Source organism: Pelophylax lessonae, assembly GCF_965119305.1.
Source record: "Pelophylax lessonae genome assembly, chromosome: 12".
NCBI classification, from domain to species: domain Eukaryota; kingdom Metazoa; phylum Chordata; class Amphibia; order Anura; family Ranidae; genus Pelophylax; species Pelophylax lessonae.
In genome coordinates this window covers 112,405,298-112,423,902 of record NC_138779.1, presented here as the reverse complement: position 1 = coordinate 112,423,902, position 18,605 = coordinate 112,405,298, and the positions used below count along the sequence as shown (strand labels likewise).

At 45.6% G+C, this 18,605-nt stretch overlaps 1 protein-coding gene across 1 annotated transcript in view; it reads right to left on the bottom strand.

Annotated features, from left to right (window-relative positions):
- LOC309567862 (uncharacterized protein) overlaps window positions 1-11,360 on the bottom strand; it is a 32,009-nt gene extending 20,649 nt beyond the window's left edge. The window contains exon 1 of the mRNA XM_082273366.1: window positions 11,132-11,360. Within this exon, the coding sequence (XP_082129492.1) occupies window positions 11,132-11,317 (186 nt within the window). The 5' untranslated portion in view covers window positions 11,318-11,360. The remainder of the gene's footprint in view (window positions 1-11,131) is intronic.
- Between the last annotated feature and the right edge of the window lie 7,245 nt (window positions 11,361-18,605).

Sequence of the window (18,605 nt, the reverse complement as noted above, 5' to 3'; positions counted from 1 at the left end):
TTAGCCACCTTAAAGCGGAGTTCCGGCCTCAAAATCGAAAAAATAGATTTTTGCTGAGGGCAACCTGAAAGAGAAATGGATAGTGACGATTTTTTTTTTGGTCACTTACCTTATTATAGAAGAAAATATACTCACCTTCCTTCCACTTCCTCCCTCTGCGGCCGCGCCGTCACTTCCAGTTTGCGATGATTCCTGGGAGCTGAACGTCATCGCTCCCAGGAGTCAATGCGCCTGCACCGGCCCCGCTCGTCACTTCCGGTGCAGGCGCAGCATTCACTGCTAAACAGCTTCTGGGCATGCCCAGAAGTTGTGCAGGAATGCCGCGCCTGCACCGGAAGTGACGAGCGGGGCCGGTGCAGTGCATTGTGGGACTCCGACGTCACGGAAGAGGACACGAAGAGGGACGCTGCGGCTTCAGCTGCCTACACCTGATATGGCAGCGCTGAAGAAATTTTCAAGGTAAGTATTTCTTCTTACAGGTAAGTGCGACCCGGGACAGTTCAAAGGCTATCCATTATGGAATGTACTAGCCCTGACTGTCCCAGGGGTATTTTTAGCTCAAATTGACCCCCGAGGCCGGAACTCCACTTTAAAGCTGGCTCTACGCAGCTTTAACCACTTCTCGACCGGAAGGATTTGCGCCCTTAATGACAGGCCATATTTTGCGATTCAGGACTGCGTTACTATAACAGGACAATTGCAGTCCCCAGGATGCCCTCAATGATGAGGTGTCAACTAAGGAATGGTTAGATTTTTTCAACAAAGCAGGTACTGAGTTACAACAATTAGTATTGAAAAGGAAAAAACGCAAAATGGCTCTGCTTGAAAAGAGGATTGCCGAATTACAGCTAATCCTAGAGCCAGATAAAGATCTAGCTCAGGTTACTAAGTTCAATACGGATGTAAAGAAGAAATTAGATAAAATAGATAAGGACACACATAAAAAGAAAATTAAGAAATATAAGAGGGACACACAGGACTTCAGGACTGGCAATGTATATGTTTGGCAAAATTTGTCTGGACAGTCCATTGCACAGTCCATGGAGTCTGTTCCTAGTACTCCGCTCCCATCCACTTCTAGTGGTATGGGTGCGAGTTACTATGCCAATTCGGCACCACAGATGCCCATTAAAAAGGGAAAGAAAAAAGGAAAGACTAAATCCAATGGTAATAATTATCCATCTAACCATGACCAATGGCAACACGTTCCTTTTAGGAATGGTGGGCAGGATGGATTTACTTATAGTGGTGGTCTTAACTCCCCTAAACCCCTCCCAACCTTTAACAGGTATGATTCATTGGGTGACGCTAATGCGCCATCCACGCCTGTACCCCCACCCCGCCCTTTTTTATGGAGGGGCGGTCGGGGCAGGGGAGGGAGACGGGGGGGGGCAGACCCTGGAGGGGGAGACCCATGGAATGGGGTCCCCCGAGTTATCCACCGAGGGCCGGTCCATCCTCCCAATATCCTCTTCGAGCAGAACACGCAAGCGAGGATGTCGAGCAGGGAGGAAGTACCAACAAAAAAAGAAGGCTGGTGGATTAACGGGTGTGTATAACTTGGCAGGCATTTCTCTCACACAAAAAGAGACTAACATTTTAAATGCTGGTTTAAAGTGTGCTAAGCATAGACCCCTCAATAAATTTGATGTGTACGTAGATGTGCACAAGTATGTTAGGAAGATCAATTTAAAGAGACATTTTCTTAACCCTAACCGGGTCACCAATAATAGCCGGTCTAATAGTGTGGCTACTATTGTGGGGGTGGATAGTGGTCTTAAAAACCGCTCCCTTTTTAATCCTCCACAGTCCTCCAACCATTGTGTTGATGTGTTTAAAAATCTGGTACTGCAGGATGTGAGAGCCCTGCAGCCCAGAAAAGGGGTGAACCCTAGACACATCCAACAGGGTTTGGAGGCTTTGGAGGAGAGGAAAAATATCATAATTAGACCAGCTGACAAAGGGGAAGGGGTAGTGATCTTAAGGAAAGATTTCTATCTGAACCAACTCAGTAACATGCTTTCAGACACAGAAACCTATGAGGAGTTGAGAGGGGATCCAACCCTTGAATATAGAAGGATCTTGAAAGATCTCATACACTTTGGCTACTATCATCGGGTTCTGTCTGATAAAGAGCAGAGATACCTTATGCCGAGTTTTAATAGAGTACCAACGATATATACTCTTCCTAAAATACATAAGGATGCACAAAATCCCCCAGCTAGACCTATCGTCAATGGGATCAATTCAGTGACCGCTAGACTGGGTGAGTACCTGGACTTCTTTCTACAGACCAGTGTGGTGAGTCTGAGGTCGTACCTCAAGGACACCAAAGACTTCCTCCTTGCCTTGAAGGACGTCCAGATATCCCCAGATAAAGAAGTATTTCTAGTAACAGCGGATGTGTCCTCGTTGTATACTATAATCCAGCACGAGGACGCATTATTAGCTCTGAATTGGGCCTTCTGTAGTCGCACCGACCTCCCGGACCCCCAAAAGAGATTTTTAAAATGCGCACTTGAGTTTTGCTTAGCGCATAACTATTTCTGGTTTAATGGAACCTTCTATAACCAGAAAAGGGGCGTGGCGATGGGAGCCAAATTCGCTCCCAGCCTCGCCAATCTCTTTATGGGGGAATGGGAGGACCGGTTTATCTATGCTCTAGCTAAGAACGAGCTGAAGATCTACAGAAGGTACATTGACGACCTATTCTTCATATGGGAAGGTCCGGAAAGTACGTTGCGAGACTTTGCTGACTCGCTTAACTCCAATAATAATGGTGTTAAACTAGAGTTTAATTGGAGTCGTGAGTCCATCCATTTTTTGGATGTAGAGGTGATGATAAGAAATCAAACACTGGAGACTCGTGTGTACTTTAAACCTACAGACCGGAATGGGTATTTACCCATTTATAGTGGTCACCACTCCCGTTGGTTACAGAATATCCCCAAGGGGCAGTTCGTACGTGTGAGGAGGAACTGCTCCTTGGATACGGACTTTCTGACACAGGCTCAGGTTCTCCGACATCGTTTCCTGGAGAAGGGTTATGATGGACGGAAGCTTGATAGTACCATCACTGAAGTTCTGGGCATTTCTCAGCAGGAATGTCTTGCAGATACTGTGAGACCAACTGATAATAAGCAGGAGTGGAGTTTCCTTACGCAATATAACTCCCAATATAGAGAAGTGGAAGACATTATTAGGAAACATTGGGGTATATTGAGTGTGGATAGGATCTTGGGTAGTATCATTCCACCTACATCCACCTTTATATACAAAAAAGCACGCACCTTTGGAGACCAACTGGTGTGTAAGGTCCTTGACCCCCCTACCAAACCTTCCATGTTTTGGGATGACAGGACGGGTTTTTATGCCTGTCGTCGCTGCAAGACATGTAGAAAGGTGCAGACCCACTTGCGGGGGTTCTCTTCTTTCAGTTCTTCCGCGAATGGTGAGACCTTTGATATCAAGGATCTCATCACTTGCCACACCACACATGTGGTATACGGCCTAGAATGCCCTTGTGGCTTAATTTACATCGGTAGAACGAAAAGAACCATCGCAATACGTATTTCAGAACATATTGCGAATATTCAAAATGGTTATAAGGACCATAATGTCTCTCTGCATTTCAAAAAGTATCACAATCAAGATCCTAGTGAGTTAAAATTTTGGGGTATTGAAAATGTCAAACCTGTCTGGAGGGGCTCAAACAGAGTAAGAGAGTTATCCAAGCGTGAAACGCATTGGATATTTTTGACCAACTCTCTGCACCCCAAAGGGCTAAACGTTGATTTAGATATCAACTGTTTCATAAGTGATTATTAACATCGTGTTTCCCCTTTTGTGTGTGATCTTTTTGAACTTTAGGATTTAGTCTTTTACCTTTTATCTTTTCCTGTTTTTTGCAGTCTAATATGGTTTAATTTTAAATTTGTAATGATTCTTTTTATGAATTGTCTTAGGATATTTTATCCATTTTTAACATTGTATATGTTTTTAAAAAGAGTGATTATCGTTAGGTTTACTGAATAGTAATCACATTTTTTATTGTATTTATTATAATTATATTTGCAATAAGTCGCTATTGTACTGTATATGTTTATAAACGTATATATGGGCTATATGATTTGCTCATGACCTGACGAGTGCTTGTTCCGTTCGTCTCTAGGGGTGTTGTGTAGATTGGACAGCCTTGATCGGAGATGGCAGTGACGCTCTGTAAGGGCGGAAGCCAGCGTTGTATGATATGACTTCCTGTGTGGGCGGAAGTGACGACGGGCTGGAGGAGCCTGCGTCATCCGGCTGATTGGTGCAACCGCCCCTTCGGTACAGTCAAATAGCGGTGACCGTACACGCGTGACCACGCCCTCTGTTGAAGTTACTTGCTAACAAAACGCGTCAGTGCGTGGTCACGCGGTCACGAGGCAGGACCGGCGTCCGATGCTGAACCCGAGGCTCGCTATCGCTTGGTACCAGCGGCGAGTTGCTACAACGGGGACCGGCCTCTGTACGCAGGTTATGCCTCATCCTTTTATGACAAGCTTGCTTTGTTTTGTTACTTTGTAAGTGCATTAGCTACTGGGGGTATATCTTTGGATAATAAAGCGGTGTTTTAGCCATGCAATATTGCCCTGTGTGAGTTATTATTTCCACATGTACCACCCCTGCTTGATTGGAACCTCCTGTGGGTTTACCACAAGAACTGATCCGATTGAGACGGTTCAAGTGCTGGCGGTCCTGGTTAATTCCTGTGGAGATCGTTTCTTAGGCTGTGATAGGCTGATGTTACAGGCGTTTTTTTGACCAGATTTCTGGTGAGTGTTTCTGATTTGGGGGAGCACACTGGTGCGGTGGAGGGTCCGGTGTATTTAACAACATACTCACGATTTTGGATTTGGATACATCCTGGGCACATTGCATGATCATATGAGCACATGGACTTTATCCCAGTGGACTGCACTTTTACCCTTTTATGTATTTAGCGCTGCTAGTGCGTTGTAGTATATCGTGTTTGTGATATTATTATATATGCACCACAATTATAGGACAATTGCACGGTCGTGCGATGCTGTACCTAAATAAAATGGATGTCCTTTTTTTCCCCATAAATAGAGCTTTCTTTTGGTGGTATTTGATCACCTGTGTGATTTTTATTTTTTGCGCTATACACAAAAAAGTGCGACAATTCTGAAAAAAAAAAACAATATTTTTCAAATTCTGCTATACAACATTCCCAACAGAAAATAAATAAATAAAAATAAATTTTTTAACATTTTAGGCCAATTTATTTTCTGCTACATATTTTTGGTAAAAAAAAAACAAAGAAAATCGCTATAAGCGTATTTTGATTGGTTTGCGCAAAAGTTATCGCGTCTACTTATAGGAAACAGCTGGCCGTTCTTCTCTCTCAGCGGGGAACGATCGCGGGTGTCAGGCAGCATTCGGAGCCGCCTGCCCCATGCATCGGCTTCCCCGCTAACAAGCAGGGGAGGGAGTGCGCCGCCGGCGACGCACGCTCGCCCCTAGCTGCCTGTGCCAGACCGACGTATACCTACGGCAGTTTATGCAGGAGCGGCTGCCTGCCGCAGTATAACTGCAGCGGGCGGTCGTAAAGTGGTTAATTTTGTCTGGTTCCTGAGGAACTGGCAGAAATTTGCCCAGTGTGTGGTCCTCTTGGCCGCCTCCTGCCTAATATCCTTTGAATAAAAAAATTGAAGGAGCCGGGCAGCAAATTATTGGCTGAACAGTGCCTGTATCCAATCAGATGCAGCTGCTGTTCAGTATTTTGACAGCGGGTGGGTACTGCTGTAAAACTACAATAGCCGCAGGGGGAAATTTGTTAATTTGTCAAATAGCAAAGATAGAGGAATCTGTTAGATGTTTTCTATTCAGCCTGCAGACTGAACAGAGGAAAAAAAATCTATGCATATGGCCAGTTTAAAGCCCCGTACACACGTTCAGATAATCGGACGACTTATCGTTCGCATTTTGTTGCATGAAACTAACATCGAATTCAACAATGCGTACAAACCGTATGATTTTTGTCATACGATTTGGGAAAAGCTTCCTGGTTGCTACGTATCAGATGGTGCAAAACAAAAAACAATGGCAGCCAGGCTTTTTCCATGCTATTCTAGTGTTTGATCATGCGCGGTCTTTGTCGATCGATTTTTAGCAGACGCATAGTGTACTGATGAAACGATTGTCGTTCGCGAGGCTGTCGTACAACAGAAGTTTTCCTGTTTGTCCCTTCGGATTTTGTTGGATGAACTGTCATGATCGGCTGTTGAAAGCTGTGTACGAACGATCAGATTATTGTGCGATCAGGTCGAAGGCAAGCTTTATCGTACGATTATCGGAACGTGTGTACAGGGCATAAGACAGAAAGCGTGTTACTGACCAGGTTAAAGTAAAGAGAAAAAAGCCGAAAGAAATCTAATGAAAGTAATCACCACATCCAAGAGCGGGTAAGCTGTAAGATATATAGAGTGATACATTTCAAATATTTTTTCCTTTTAATGTTGATGATTATGGCTTACAGCTAGTGAAAACTCAAAATTCGGTATCTCAGAAATTTTGAATATTACATAAGATCAATTAAAAAAAAGGGTTTTTAATACAGAAATCTTGGCTTACTAAATAGTATGTCCATATACAGTATAGTTTGCACTCAATACTTGGTCGGGGCTCTTTTTGTATGAATTACTGCATCAATGTGGCATGGCATGGAGGGGATCAGCCTGTGGCACTGCTGAGGTGTTATGGAAGCCCAGGTTTCTTAGTGGCTTTCAGCTCATCTGCATTGTTGGGCCTGGTGTCTCATCTTCCTCTTGACAATACCCCACAGATTCTCTACAGGGTTTAGGTCAGGCAAGTTTGCTGGCCAATCAAGCACAGTGATACCATGATCATTAAACCAGGTATTGGTACTTTTGGCAGTGTGGGCAGGTGCCAAGTCCTGCTGGAAAATGAAATCAGCATCTCCATAATGCTGGTCAGCAGAGGGAAGCATGAAGTGCTCTAGAATTTCCTGGTAGAGGGCTGCGCTGACTTTGGACTTCATAAAACAAAGTGGACCAACACCAGCAAATGACATGGCTCCTCAAATCATCAATGACTGTGGACAATTTTGCATTTCATTTGGAAATGAAGATCCCAGAGTCTGGAGGAAGAGTGGAGAAGCACAGAATCCAAGTTGCATGAAGTCCAGTGTGAAGTTTCCCCAGGCAGTGATGATTTGGGGATCCGTGTCATCTGCTGGTGTTGGTCCACTGTGTTTTATCAAGTCCAAAATCAGCGCAGCCCTCTACCAGGAAATTCTAGAGCACTTCATGCTTCCCTCTTACAATGGATGCCTGGCCTTTCAGCATTACTGTAAAGTGGTTCTGAAGCCTTAAGGTTTTTTACCTGAATGCATTAGTCCCCCCCCCCCCCCCCATACTTGCCTGAGCCCGATCTTGATCCAGCGCTGTGCACAAGAGCAGCGTCTCTCTCCCTCCTCACTGTGATGAGGAAGCAAGGGGCGGAGCTGAGCCTCACTGTCTGTGTCTATAGACAGAGACAGGGTGGTTCATGAGCAAGCCTACATGAGTGTCCCCATAGAAAGCGCCTTTTCTTTGGGGGTACTGGCCAAAGAGGAGGTGCCAGGAGTGCTGACAAGGGACCCCAGAAAAAGAAGATCAGGGCTGCTCTGTGCAAAACCATTGCATAGAGAGGGTAAGTATGACAAGTTTGTTAATTAAAAAAAACAAAAAAACAAAAAGTAGCTTTACAATCACTTTAATGGAAGTTCAGTGTGTGAAGTGACATGCGTACAGTCAGTGAGGATGGACAGCACTGTTACCTGTATCATATGACATGTCTACAGTCAGTGTCAGTGGAGTTGTAGCCTTGTTATCTGTATCAGTCAGTTTCCAGTGGATGGCCCCCACTGTTACTAGAAACAGATTGTGTGTATAGCCAGTGTTGGTGGATGGGCAGCACTGTTACCTATATTATATGACATGTGGACAGTCAGTGAGGATGGACAGCACTGTTACCTGTATCACATGACACGTGGACAGTCAGTGTCAGTGGAGTTGTAGCCTTGTTATCTGTATCAGTCAGTTTCCAGTGGATGGCCCCCACTGTTACTAGAAACAGATTGTGTGTATAGCCAGTGTTGGTGGATGGGCAGCACTGTTAGGCCTATTTCACACAGGCATTCCGCTCAGGTCCACTAGTCAGTTTTTCTGGCAGACCTGATTGGAAGGTCCATGGAGCCCTTTGGACTGGTATCCAGGTCTAATAAAAAAAAAAGAAAAATATGTAATAAAACGGCTGGTGGAGCGGTTCAAAGATAGCCTGAAAAAGCTAGCTAAAAAGCTTTATTAAAAAGTATATACAAACAGCAACCAAATCAAATAGCTAAAAGCACTTACAAGCCACTGTTGCCTGACTGGACAGCAGCATGTCTCAACAGTAAGCTCCATTTTCTACCCTATGCATGTTTCTTCCTATGGGACATCATCAGGGGCTCAGATGACTGAGCCACAACTGAGCAGGCACAGACATTTGTCCCACTCAACTCCAATCAATAGAAGATCTGCTCTGCTTCATGTGAAAGGGCGTTACTTGAATCAGATGACATGCATAGTCAGTGTCGGTGGATGGGTAGCACTGTTACTGGAATCAGATGACATGCATAGTCAGTGTTGGTGGATGGGTAGCACTGTTACTGGAATCAGATGACAGGCATGTAGTCAGTGTTGGTGGATGGGTAGCACTGTTACTTGAATCAGATGACATGCATAGTCAGTGTTGGTGGATGGGTAGCACTGTTACTGGAATCAGATGACATGCATAGTCAGTGTTGGTGGATGGGTAGCACTGTTACTGGAATCAGATGACATGCATAGTCAGTGTCGGTGGATGGGTAGCACTGTTACTTGAATCAGATGACATGCATATAGTCAGTGTTGGTGGATGGGTAGCACTGTTACTGGAATCAGATGACATGCATAGTCAGTGTCGGTGGATGGGTAGCACTGTTACTTGAATCAGATGACATGCATATAGTCAGTGTCAGTGGATGGGTAGCACTGTTACTGGAATCAGATGACATGCATAGTCAGTGTCGGTGGATGGGTAGCACTGTTACTGGAATCAGATGACATGCATAGTCAGTGTCGGTGGATGGGTAGCACTGTTACTTGAATCAGATGACATGCATATAGTCAGTGTCGGTGGATGGGTAGCACTGTTAGATAGATAGTGTCAGTGGAGCTGTAGCATTGCTATTGAACAGATGACATGTGAACAGTCAAAGTCACTGAAGGTGTAGCACCATTACCTGTAACCGATGACATGTGAACATTCAATGTCAGTGGAGGTGTAGCATTGTTACTTGTATCAGATGATGTATACAGTCAGTATAATTGTAGCACTGTTACCTGTATCAGATGATGTATACAGTCAGTGTCCGTGGTGGTGTAGCACTGTTACCTGTATCAGATGATGTATACAGTCAGTGTCTGTGGAGGTGTAGCACTGTTACCTGTATCAGATGATGTATACAGTCAGTGTCTGTGGCGGTGTAGCACTGTTACCTGTATCAGATGATGTATACAGTCAGTGTCTGTGGAGGTGTAGCACTGTTACCTGTATCAGATGATGTATACAGTCAGTGTCTGTGGAGGTGTAGCAAGATGACATGTGTACAGTCAGTTCATTGTAGCACTGTTACCTGTATCAGATGACATGTGTACAGTCAGTGTCTGTGGAGGTGTAGCACTGTTACCTGTATCAGATGATGTATACAGTCAGTGTCTGCGGAGGTGTAGCACTGTTACCTGTGTCAGATGATGTATACAATCAGTGTCTGTGTAGCACTGTTACCTGTATCAGATAATGTATACAGTCAGTGTCTGTGGAGGTGTAGCACTGTTACCTGTATCAGATGATGTATACAGTCAGTGTCTGTGGAGGTGTAGCACTGTTACCTGTATCAGATGATGTATACAGTCAGTGTCTGTGGCGGTGTAGCACTGTTACCTGTATCAGATGATGTATACAGTCAGTGTCTGTGGAGGTGTAGCACTGTTACCTGTATCAAATGATGTATACAGTCAGTGTCTGTGGAGGTGTAGCAAGATGACATGTGTACAGTCAGTTCATTGTAGCACTGTTACCTGTATCAGATGACATGTGTACAGTCAGTGTCTGTGGAGGTGTAGCACTGTTACCTGTATCAGATGATGTATACAATCAGTGTCTGTGTAGCACTGTTACCTGTGTCAGATGATGTATACAATCAGTGTCTGTGTAGCACTGTTACCTGTATCAGATAATGTATACAGTCAGTGTCTGTGGAGGTGTAGCACTGTTACCTGTATCAGATGATGTATACAGTCAGTGTCTGTGGAGGTGTAGCACTGTTACCTGTATCAGATGATGTATACAGTCAGTGTCTGTGGAGGTGTAGCACTGTTACCTGTATCAGATGATGTATACAGTCAGTGTCTGTGGCGGTGTAGCACTGTTACCTGTATCAGATGATGTATACAGTCAGTGTCTGTGGAGGTGTAGCACTGTTACCTGTATCAGATGATGTATACAGTCAGTGTCTGTGGAGGTGTAGCACTGTTACCTGTATCAGATGATGTATACAGTCAGTGTCTGTGGAGGTGTAGCACTGTTACCTGTATCAGATGATGTATACAGTCAGTGTCTGCGGAGGTGTAGCACTGTTACCTGTATCAGATGATGTATACAGTCAGTGTCTGCGGAGGTGTAGCACTGTTACCTGTATCAGATGATGTATACAGTCAGTGTCTGCGGAGGTGTAGAACTGTTACCTGTATCAGATGATGTATACAGTCAGTGTCTGTGGAGGTGTAGCACTGTTACCTGTATCAGATGATGTATACAGTCAGTGTCTGTGGCGGTGTAGCACTGTTACCTGTATCAGATGATGTATACAGTCAGTGTCTGTGGAGGTGTAGCACTGTTACCTGTATCAGATGATGTATACAGTCAGTGTCTGCGGCGGTGTAGCACTGTTACCTGTATCAGATGATGTATACAGTCAGTGTCTGTGGAGGTGTAGCAAGATGACATGTGTACAGTCAGTTCATTGTAGCACTGTTACCTGTATCAGATGACAGCTGCTCTTAGGATCATTGCTAGACAGGACCGTGTCGCTTTCTGCTGGCGCTTGGTCGCAGATCTCATTTTCGCACTCGGACTCCATGTATAGACTTTGCGGCACCCAGGTGTGCAAATGTGACCCAAAACTAAAGTGTCTGTACACAATACAAAGAGAGAGACTGTACATTGAGTCAGGATTACACTGAAAGGAAGTTGATCGTAGCCTCACTTTGAAAACAAGATGGCAGACGTGAACCTGCCCTATAGCCGACTGTTTGCCAGAATTAAAGATGGTGTTTTCTGTCTAAAGTATTGGCAAGAAATAATAGGCGACAGTGTGGTTTCCGGTGGTTACAGATGTAAGAGTTGTTGTTGGAAGGTATAAATTCTCCCAGACCTCACTGGGCATGTCCTCCCACAACTCCTGAATATTGAGAGTAGGAGCAGTGGTTGAGTGCACACAGCCATACACACAGTCTGTGTCAGCCATGCTCATCTAATACAACCCCTCCTTTCCCAGAGTCAGCCATGCTCATCTAATACAACCCCTCCTCTCCAGTCTGCTCTCACACAGACACCCCCTCCCTCCCTCACATTCAGCATGCATTGACTTCCTCTCCACCATTGTAAACACAGAGAAGGATCACATTGCAGGCCTGCCCTTTCCTCAGTACTCTTTATCCAAACCTTTTACACCATGACCTCTCCTTCATGTGCACACCGTTCCACTGTCCACAGCAATAACCCTTCCTCATCTGTTAGCAATAGAAACCCTTTTTGCCATTTCCTCAACCACAGTTTCTGATTTTGAATAATGCTTCCTTCTGGAAATGTTCTACAAATTCCTCACACATGATTTAGCTGTGTCCTCCATCATTTCAGTTGCATATTTAGTATTTTTCCTGCATGATTTTATTAACCACTTCTGGACCGGAAGGATTAGCCCCCTTAATGACCAGGCCATATTTTGCAATTCGGCACTACGTTACTTTAACGGACAATTGCACGGTCTTGCGATGCTGTACCTAAAGAAAATAGAGTTTCCCCCCCCCCACAAACAGGGCTTTCTTTTGGTGGTATTTGATCACCTCTGCGATTTTTATTTTGTGCTATAAACAAAAAAATAGCGACAATTCTGAAAAAAAAAAAAAAAAACTATTTTTTCACATTCTGTTTTAGAACATTCCCCCCCAAAAAAATTTAAAATCAAAATTTTTTAACATTTTAGGCCAATTTGTTTTCTGCTACATATTTTTGTTAAAAAAAAAAAAAAAAAATCGCAATAAGCTTATTTTGATTGGTTTGCGCAAAAGTTATGGCATCTACTAACTACGGCACAGGTGTCAAACACAAGGCCCGCGGGCCGAATGCGGTCCCCCAGGTCATTTCATGTGGTCCTCGCACCTCTCCTGCAGCTGCGGCACCCCACTTGTCTCTGCCCCCACCTTGTCTCTGTAGTCTACAGCAGAGAGGAATGAACTCCTTTGCCAGATCCTGCACTCCTCTGTGCAGCTGTAGAAAGGCTTCTCTTTGCCCTCCCCCAGGACATGGGGTGCTCTGGACATCTAATCCTACAGATATAACCGGCCCTTTGACGGCAACCATAATGCTGATGTGGCCCACGATGAAATGGGAGTTTGACACCCCTGAACTACGGGAAAGATTTTTGTCTTTTTTTTTTACTAGTAATGGCGGCGATCTGCGATTTTTAGCAGGGACTGCGACATTGCGGCGGACAGATCGGACCCCTAACTGACATTTTTGGGGGGACCAGTGACATTACTACAGTAATCAGTGCTAAAAATACGCACTGTTACTGCAATAATGACACTGGCAGGGAAGGGGTTAACACAGTGGGTGATCAAGGGGTTAAATGTAAGCCTAGGGGAGTGATTCTAATTGTATGGGGGTTGGGCTGTTGAAATGATCATAGAGACCTGTGATCCTATAAAGAAGGATCACCGGCGCTCTGTGATCATTCCAGGGAGAAGAACGGACAGCTGTGTTTACAACAGCTGCCCATCCTTCTCTCAGCGGGGAACAATCTCGTGTGCCCAGCGGCAATAAGAGCCACTGGCCCCGGAGGCAAGCGTGAGACCGACGTAGAGCTACGACGGTTTGCGCAGGAGGGCCAGCCTGCTGCAGTAAATCAGTGGGGGGCAGCCCTTAAGTGGTTAATGTAACCACTGCCTGTAGTAAACAGTCTACTTAGCGCCGGTTCACATATGTGCGATGACAGACATTGCATCTGATTCGGAGCGCACTGCTCTGCAAATCACATGCGATGTCTGTGCGATGAGAATTCAGCCATACAGATTGTACGGCTGAATATGCATCGGGTTTGGACACAACACAACTTTTTGGGGTCCGCAGCAGAATCGGATCACATGGATGTTCACACCTATGCGATTCCTGTCCGAACTGACAGTTTGCACTGCAATATGCAAACAGATCTGGGGGCGTTCACTTTGTATTGACACCCCCAGCGATTCGCATATAGCAGTGTGAACTGCCTGCGAGTTGAATGCGATGCAGGAACCCGCAGTGGATTCACAGGGTTCCCGCATTACATATATGTGAACCGGGACTTACTCCCCAATTTTACTGCTGACTAACCCCTCCCTCTGATAATTGGTCTTCTAGGAAGGATTTTTTTTTCATGTGAACCTAAATAATACATTAGTGGTATTCTTGCATCTACAGGGACCATGTGTTCCTTTTTTATTTTATTATGGCTGAAATTCCACACAGTGTTGTCAGCCTTGACCTGTTCTTCTCTTTTGGACTACAGGACATGGGAGGTGTTCTGTAGCCCAGCAGGGGACACCTCAGGCATGGTGGCCAATAGCGATGGGCTCAGGCGTGTTCAGATCATAGTCTCAACCCACCTGAGCAATCCCACCAGGAAGTCCTCACTGCACACGACCAGTCATAGACAGTGAGGCATTTCCCAGTCCGCAGCTGCACATACACACGCTGCCTATGGTTGGCGGTGTGCAGTAACTGCTTCCTGGCGGGATTGCTCAGGTGGGTTGAGACTACGATCTGAACACGCCTGAGGACATCCCTAGTGGCCAACACTGCTCGCCATTTCAATGGAGCAGAGGTATATTTTTCACCTCACTGGAGGAACTGAGGAGCTCACTGAACTTCTGGCAGGATCAACAGCTATTTCCCTGCACTAGCATCGTATTGAGGATGCAGGGGCAACACAGGCAAGCATGCATGTATTGCAGTGATGTAATAGGTTTGTTTCTTATTTTGCCCAAACACACACTTTTAACCCTTTCACTGCCAAAACCAGTTTTGAGGGTCAATAATTTTTGAGGGGGCCGGGTTAAGTGCTTGTGTGTAATTGCATTTTTCTTTTCTATAAACTCTATTTTTAGATCACATAGGGGACCAAAAGTCCTCTATGTGATGCAATTTTGTTGTGACAGGTTTCTTTTAAAAAAACTTCAGGTCTTTTAGACCCCCGAAGTCTCATCTGCCCTCCATTGAAGCTAATGGAGCATAAATCTCAGGTTGAGTTGGAAGCCGACAGTTGGAGTGTTAGGCTAAGGCTAGGATCATTTCTGTGTGTTTTAGACACTCATTGAAATGTGCTGCACTGTATCCCGATGCACAGCTGTGCCATTAATTGTTAATGGCACCCCAAGCATCTGCAAAGGCATGCAGTTTGGTGCGGCATGTTTTCTGCCTTTCTCGCACAAAGTGCAGCCTGTTAAAGTGAATGGACTGCCAGACACACGTGTATAAATGCGTGCACTCGGTGGCATCTGTAGGAGTGAACCAAGGCTTACACACATTCCCAGCTACTGTAGCACATGTATTTTCATAACCATCATCTCCGCAATAGCAATTCTGTAATAAGACAAACAGTATAACCAGTATACAAATATATATACAGCGCTATATAAAATAAAGTGACTTTGTGCATCATACAAATCAATAACTCTCTTAAGGTGCAATATATATTACTCTTAGGTGCAATATATAATGTCCATAAAGTGCATTCAAGGTGAAGTGTATAAAAGTCCACTAAAACATAAATATAACCGTGGGTTAAAATTCAATCAAGGTGCTTGATAGATGTTTCCATTATAAAGTGCAAGTGACGCCACCACCGTTTGGCCACAAGATGGCCTCTCACCTCACCGAAGCATTAAAGCAGTAGTATCCCGCTTTTTGACACTTTTACCTACAGGTAAGCCTATAATAAGGCTTACCTGTAGGTACAAATAATATCTCCTAAACCGGCATGGTTTAGGAGATATTTACAGTGCATGCAGCCGCTCGCGCGAGCGGCGCACGCGCTCTGAAGGTCCGGGGGGACCTTCAATTAACTTGCCGGGAGCTTGCCGGAAAAATCACTCCCGCGCGCATGCGCGGGAGTGACGTCATCGCGGCTCCGGCCAATCATCACGCCGGAGCCGTCTCTTCCGGCCAATCACCGCGCCGGAGCCGCCGAACCCGGAAGAGACGGCGAGGGATCATGGCAGCGCCCGCAGCGATGTCCGGGGGTCCGTGTCGGGGCTTCGTTCTAAGGTAAGTTACACATAATGGGCTAGTATGCGATGCATACTAGCCCATTATGTCTTTGTCTTGCAGGTTTTTTTTTTTTTTTTTTCTAGGGTTTACAACCGCTTTAAACCAACAATGAATCCTCAGTAAGACCAGTGTAAAGGATGCCACTTCCTGGATCAACCTCTCACCATCCCATGGATATGATATGTGAATAAAGATAATGAAGCATCTAAGTGTACACTGCTATTACCCTTTTATTCATTCACATACAGGTGGAATTACACTCACATGAATCAGCACAATGGGCTTGTACGGACCGTACACGCCAAACAGTAGCTGTCGGGAGCATTGCTGCAGAGGTTGAAGGGGTGGGAGTCAAATTGGTCTGCATGGCTGTCGTCCCAGAAGGAAGTCTCTTCTAAAGATGATGCACAAGAAGGCCCACAAACAGTTTGCTATAGACAAGAAGACTATGGACATGGATTAGTGGAACCATGCCCTATAGTCTGATGAGACCAAGATAAACGTATTTGGTTTAGATAGTGTCAAGCGTGTGTGGCGGCAACCAAGTGAGGAGTACAAAGACAAGTGTGTCTTGCCTACAGTCAAGCATGGTAGTGGGAGTGTCACGGTCTGGGGCTGCATGAGTGCTGCCGGAACTGGGGAGCTACAGTTCATTGAGGGAACCATGAATGCCAACATGTACTGTGACATACTGAAGCAGAGCATGATCCCCTCTCCGCGTAGACTGGGCCGCAGGGCAGTATTCCAACATGATAATTACTCCAAACACACCTCCAAGACAACCAGTGCCTTGCTAAAGAAGCTAAGGAGAAAGGTGATGGACTGGTCAAGCATGACTCCAAAACGAAACCTTCTTGAGCATCTGTGGGGCATCCTCAAATGGAAGGTGGAGGAGCACAAGGTCTCAAACATCCACCAGCTCTGTGATGTCGTCTTGGAGGAGTGGAAGAGGACGCCAGTGGCAACCTGTGAAGCTCTGGTGAACTTCATGCCCAAGAGGGTTAAGGCAGTGCTGGAAAATAATGGTGGCCACACAAAATATTGACACTTTGGGCCCAATTTGGACATTTCCTCTTAGGGATGTACTTACTTTTGTTGCCAGCGGTTTAGACATTAATGGCTGTGTGTTGAGTTATTTTGCGGGGACAGCAAATTTACACTGTTATACAAGCTGTACACTCACTACTTTACATTGTAGCAAAGTGTCATTTCTTCAGTGTTGTCACATGAAAAGATATAATAAAATATTTACAAAAATGTGAGGGGTGTACTCACTTGAGATACTGTATATATATATATATATATATATATATATATGAGCAAATTCTGGTTAAAAGTTTGAACCTGGTACAAGAGGTGGTCATAGGCTGTGTGGGCATGGTACAGGAAATGTCAGAGACTGTGGGCATGATATAAGAGGATATGCCAGGGACTGCACGCATGGTACAAGAGATGCAGGGGCTGCGGGCATGGTACAGGAGGTGCAGGGGCTGTGGGCATGGTGCATGAGATGCAGAGGCTGCGGGCATGGTGCAGGAGATGCAGAGGCTGGGGGCATGGTGCAGGAGATGCAGAGGCTGGGGGCATGGTGCAGGAGATGCAGAGGCTGGGGGCATGGAGCAGAAGAGGCAGAGGCTCGGGGCATGGTACAGGAGAGGCAGAGGCTGCGGGCATGGTACAGGAGAGGAAGAGGCTGCGGGCATGGTGCAGGAGATGCAGAGGTTGCGGGCATGGTGCAGGAGATGCAGGGGCTACGGGCATGGTGCAGGAGATGCAGAGGCTGCGGGTATGGTACAGGAGATGCAGAGCCTGCGGTTATGGTACAGGAGATGCAGAGGCTGTGGGCTTGGTGCAGGGGATGCAGAGGCTGCGGGAATGGTGCAGGAGATGCAGAGGCTGCGGGCATGGTACAGGAGATGCAGAGGCTGCGGGCATGGTACAGGAGATGCAGTGCTAAGGGCATAGTACAGGAGATGCAGGGCTGTGGGCATGGTACAGGAGATGCAGGGGCTGCGGAAGGGTTTTACTTACCCATCGGTGAGGTGCCTTACATTTAAAAATGGCGCTACCTGGCGCCATCAGGTCACTGCGCATGCGCCGTCTGCCCGAGAATGACCGAGCATATACAGGCTTTCCTGAGCAGCGGCAGTGGTGCATGCGCAGTGTAAATGTCAGGCTGCAGATATTTTTTTATGGGTGCCGCCGACATTCAGGCAGCCCCAGGGTAGGGGGACTTGCCAGCCTACTGGAAAATTTCCTGGTAGGCCAGTCCGGCTCTGGTTACAATTAGGGATTTCATCACTTTGGAGGGATTTGCTCTCACTTCCTATTTTGGCTATGGGGCAGGAAGTAAAGAGAAATCTCCCCAATGGGAGACAAATGGCAAAAAAACTGAGAGGGTTTATTACCCTCCCTTACTATATCCAAGGTAAAAAAAAGTTTTGCCTATAGTTCTCCTTTAACTGGTGTGTTGTAGAAAACTGGCAGACTTGGTAAAAGGGGCCTTTGAAATGCTGAGTAGCTATAAATCCCAATATGTGATAGTAGTACGGGTTTCAGCATTAACAACTATAGGAAGGTATTCATATAGGAAAAATCTCTAAGGCTTCATGCACACAAACTTTCAAGCATCCAATGAAAGTTGCGGACATGTTTCCACACCTGGGAGAGACAGCTACAGTGCACAGCCCTCTGTAGTATTCAATGACTGTACACTAGCTCTTCATGGGTAAACACCATGAATGCTTAACTTTGCACTTGGGCGTAAATTCCTTGATTTACGAAAGCCACATTCAGGGATTTCCGCCCATGCAAGAGTTTACAGAAGCTCTGTGTATACTCACATACAGTTAGCATACATCCATACATTACTGAGCTTGGCTGTACGCAGCAGAAGTCTCTCCCAGGTGTGAAAATACATCTGG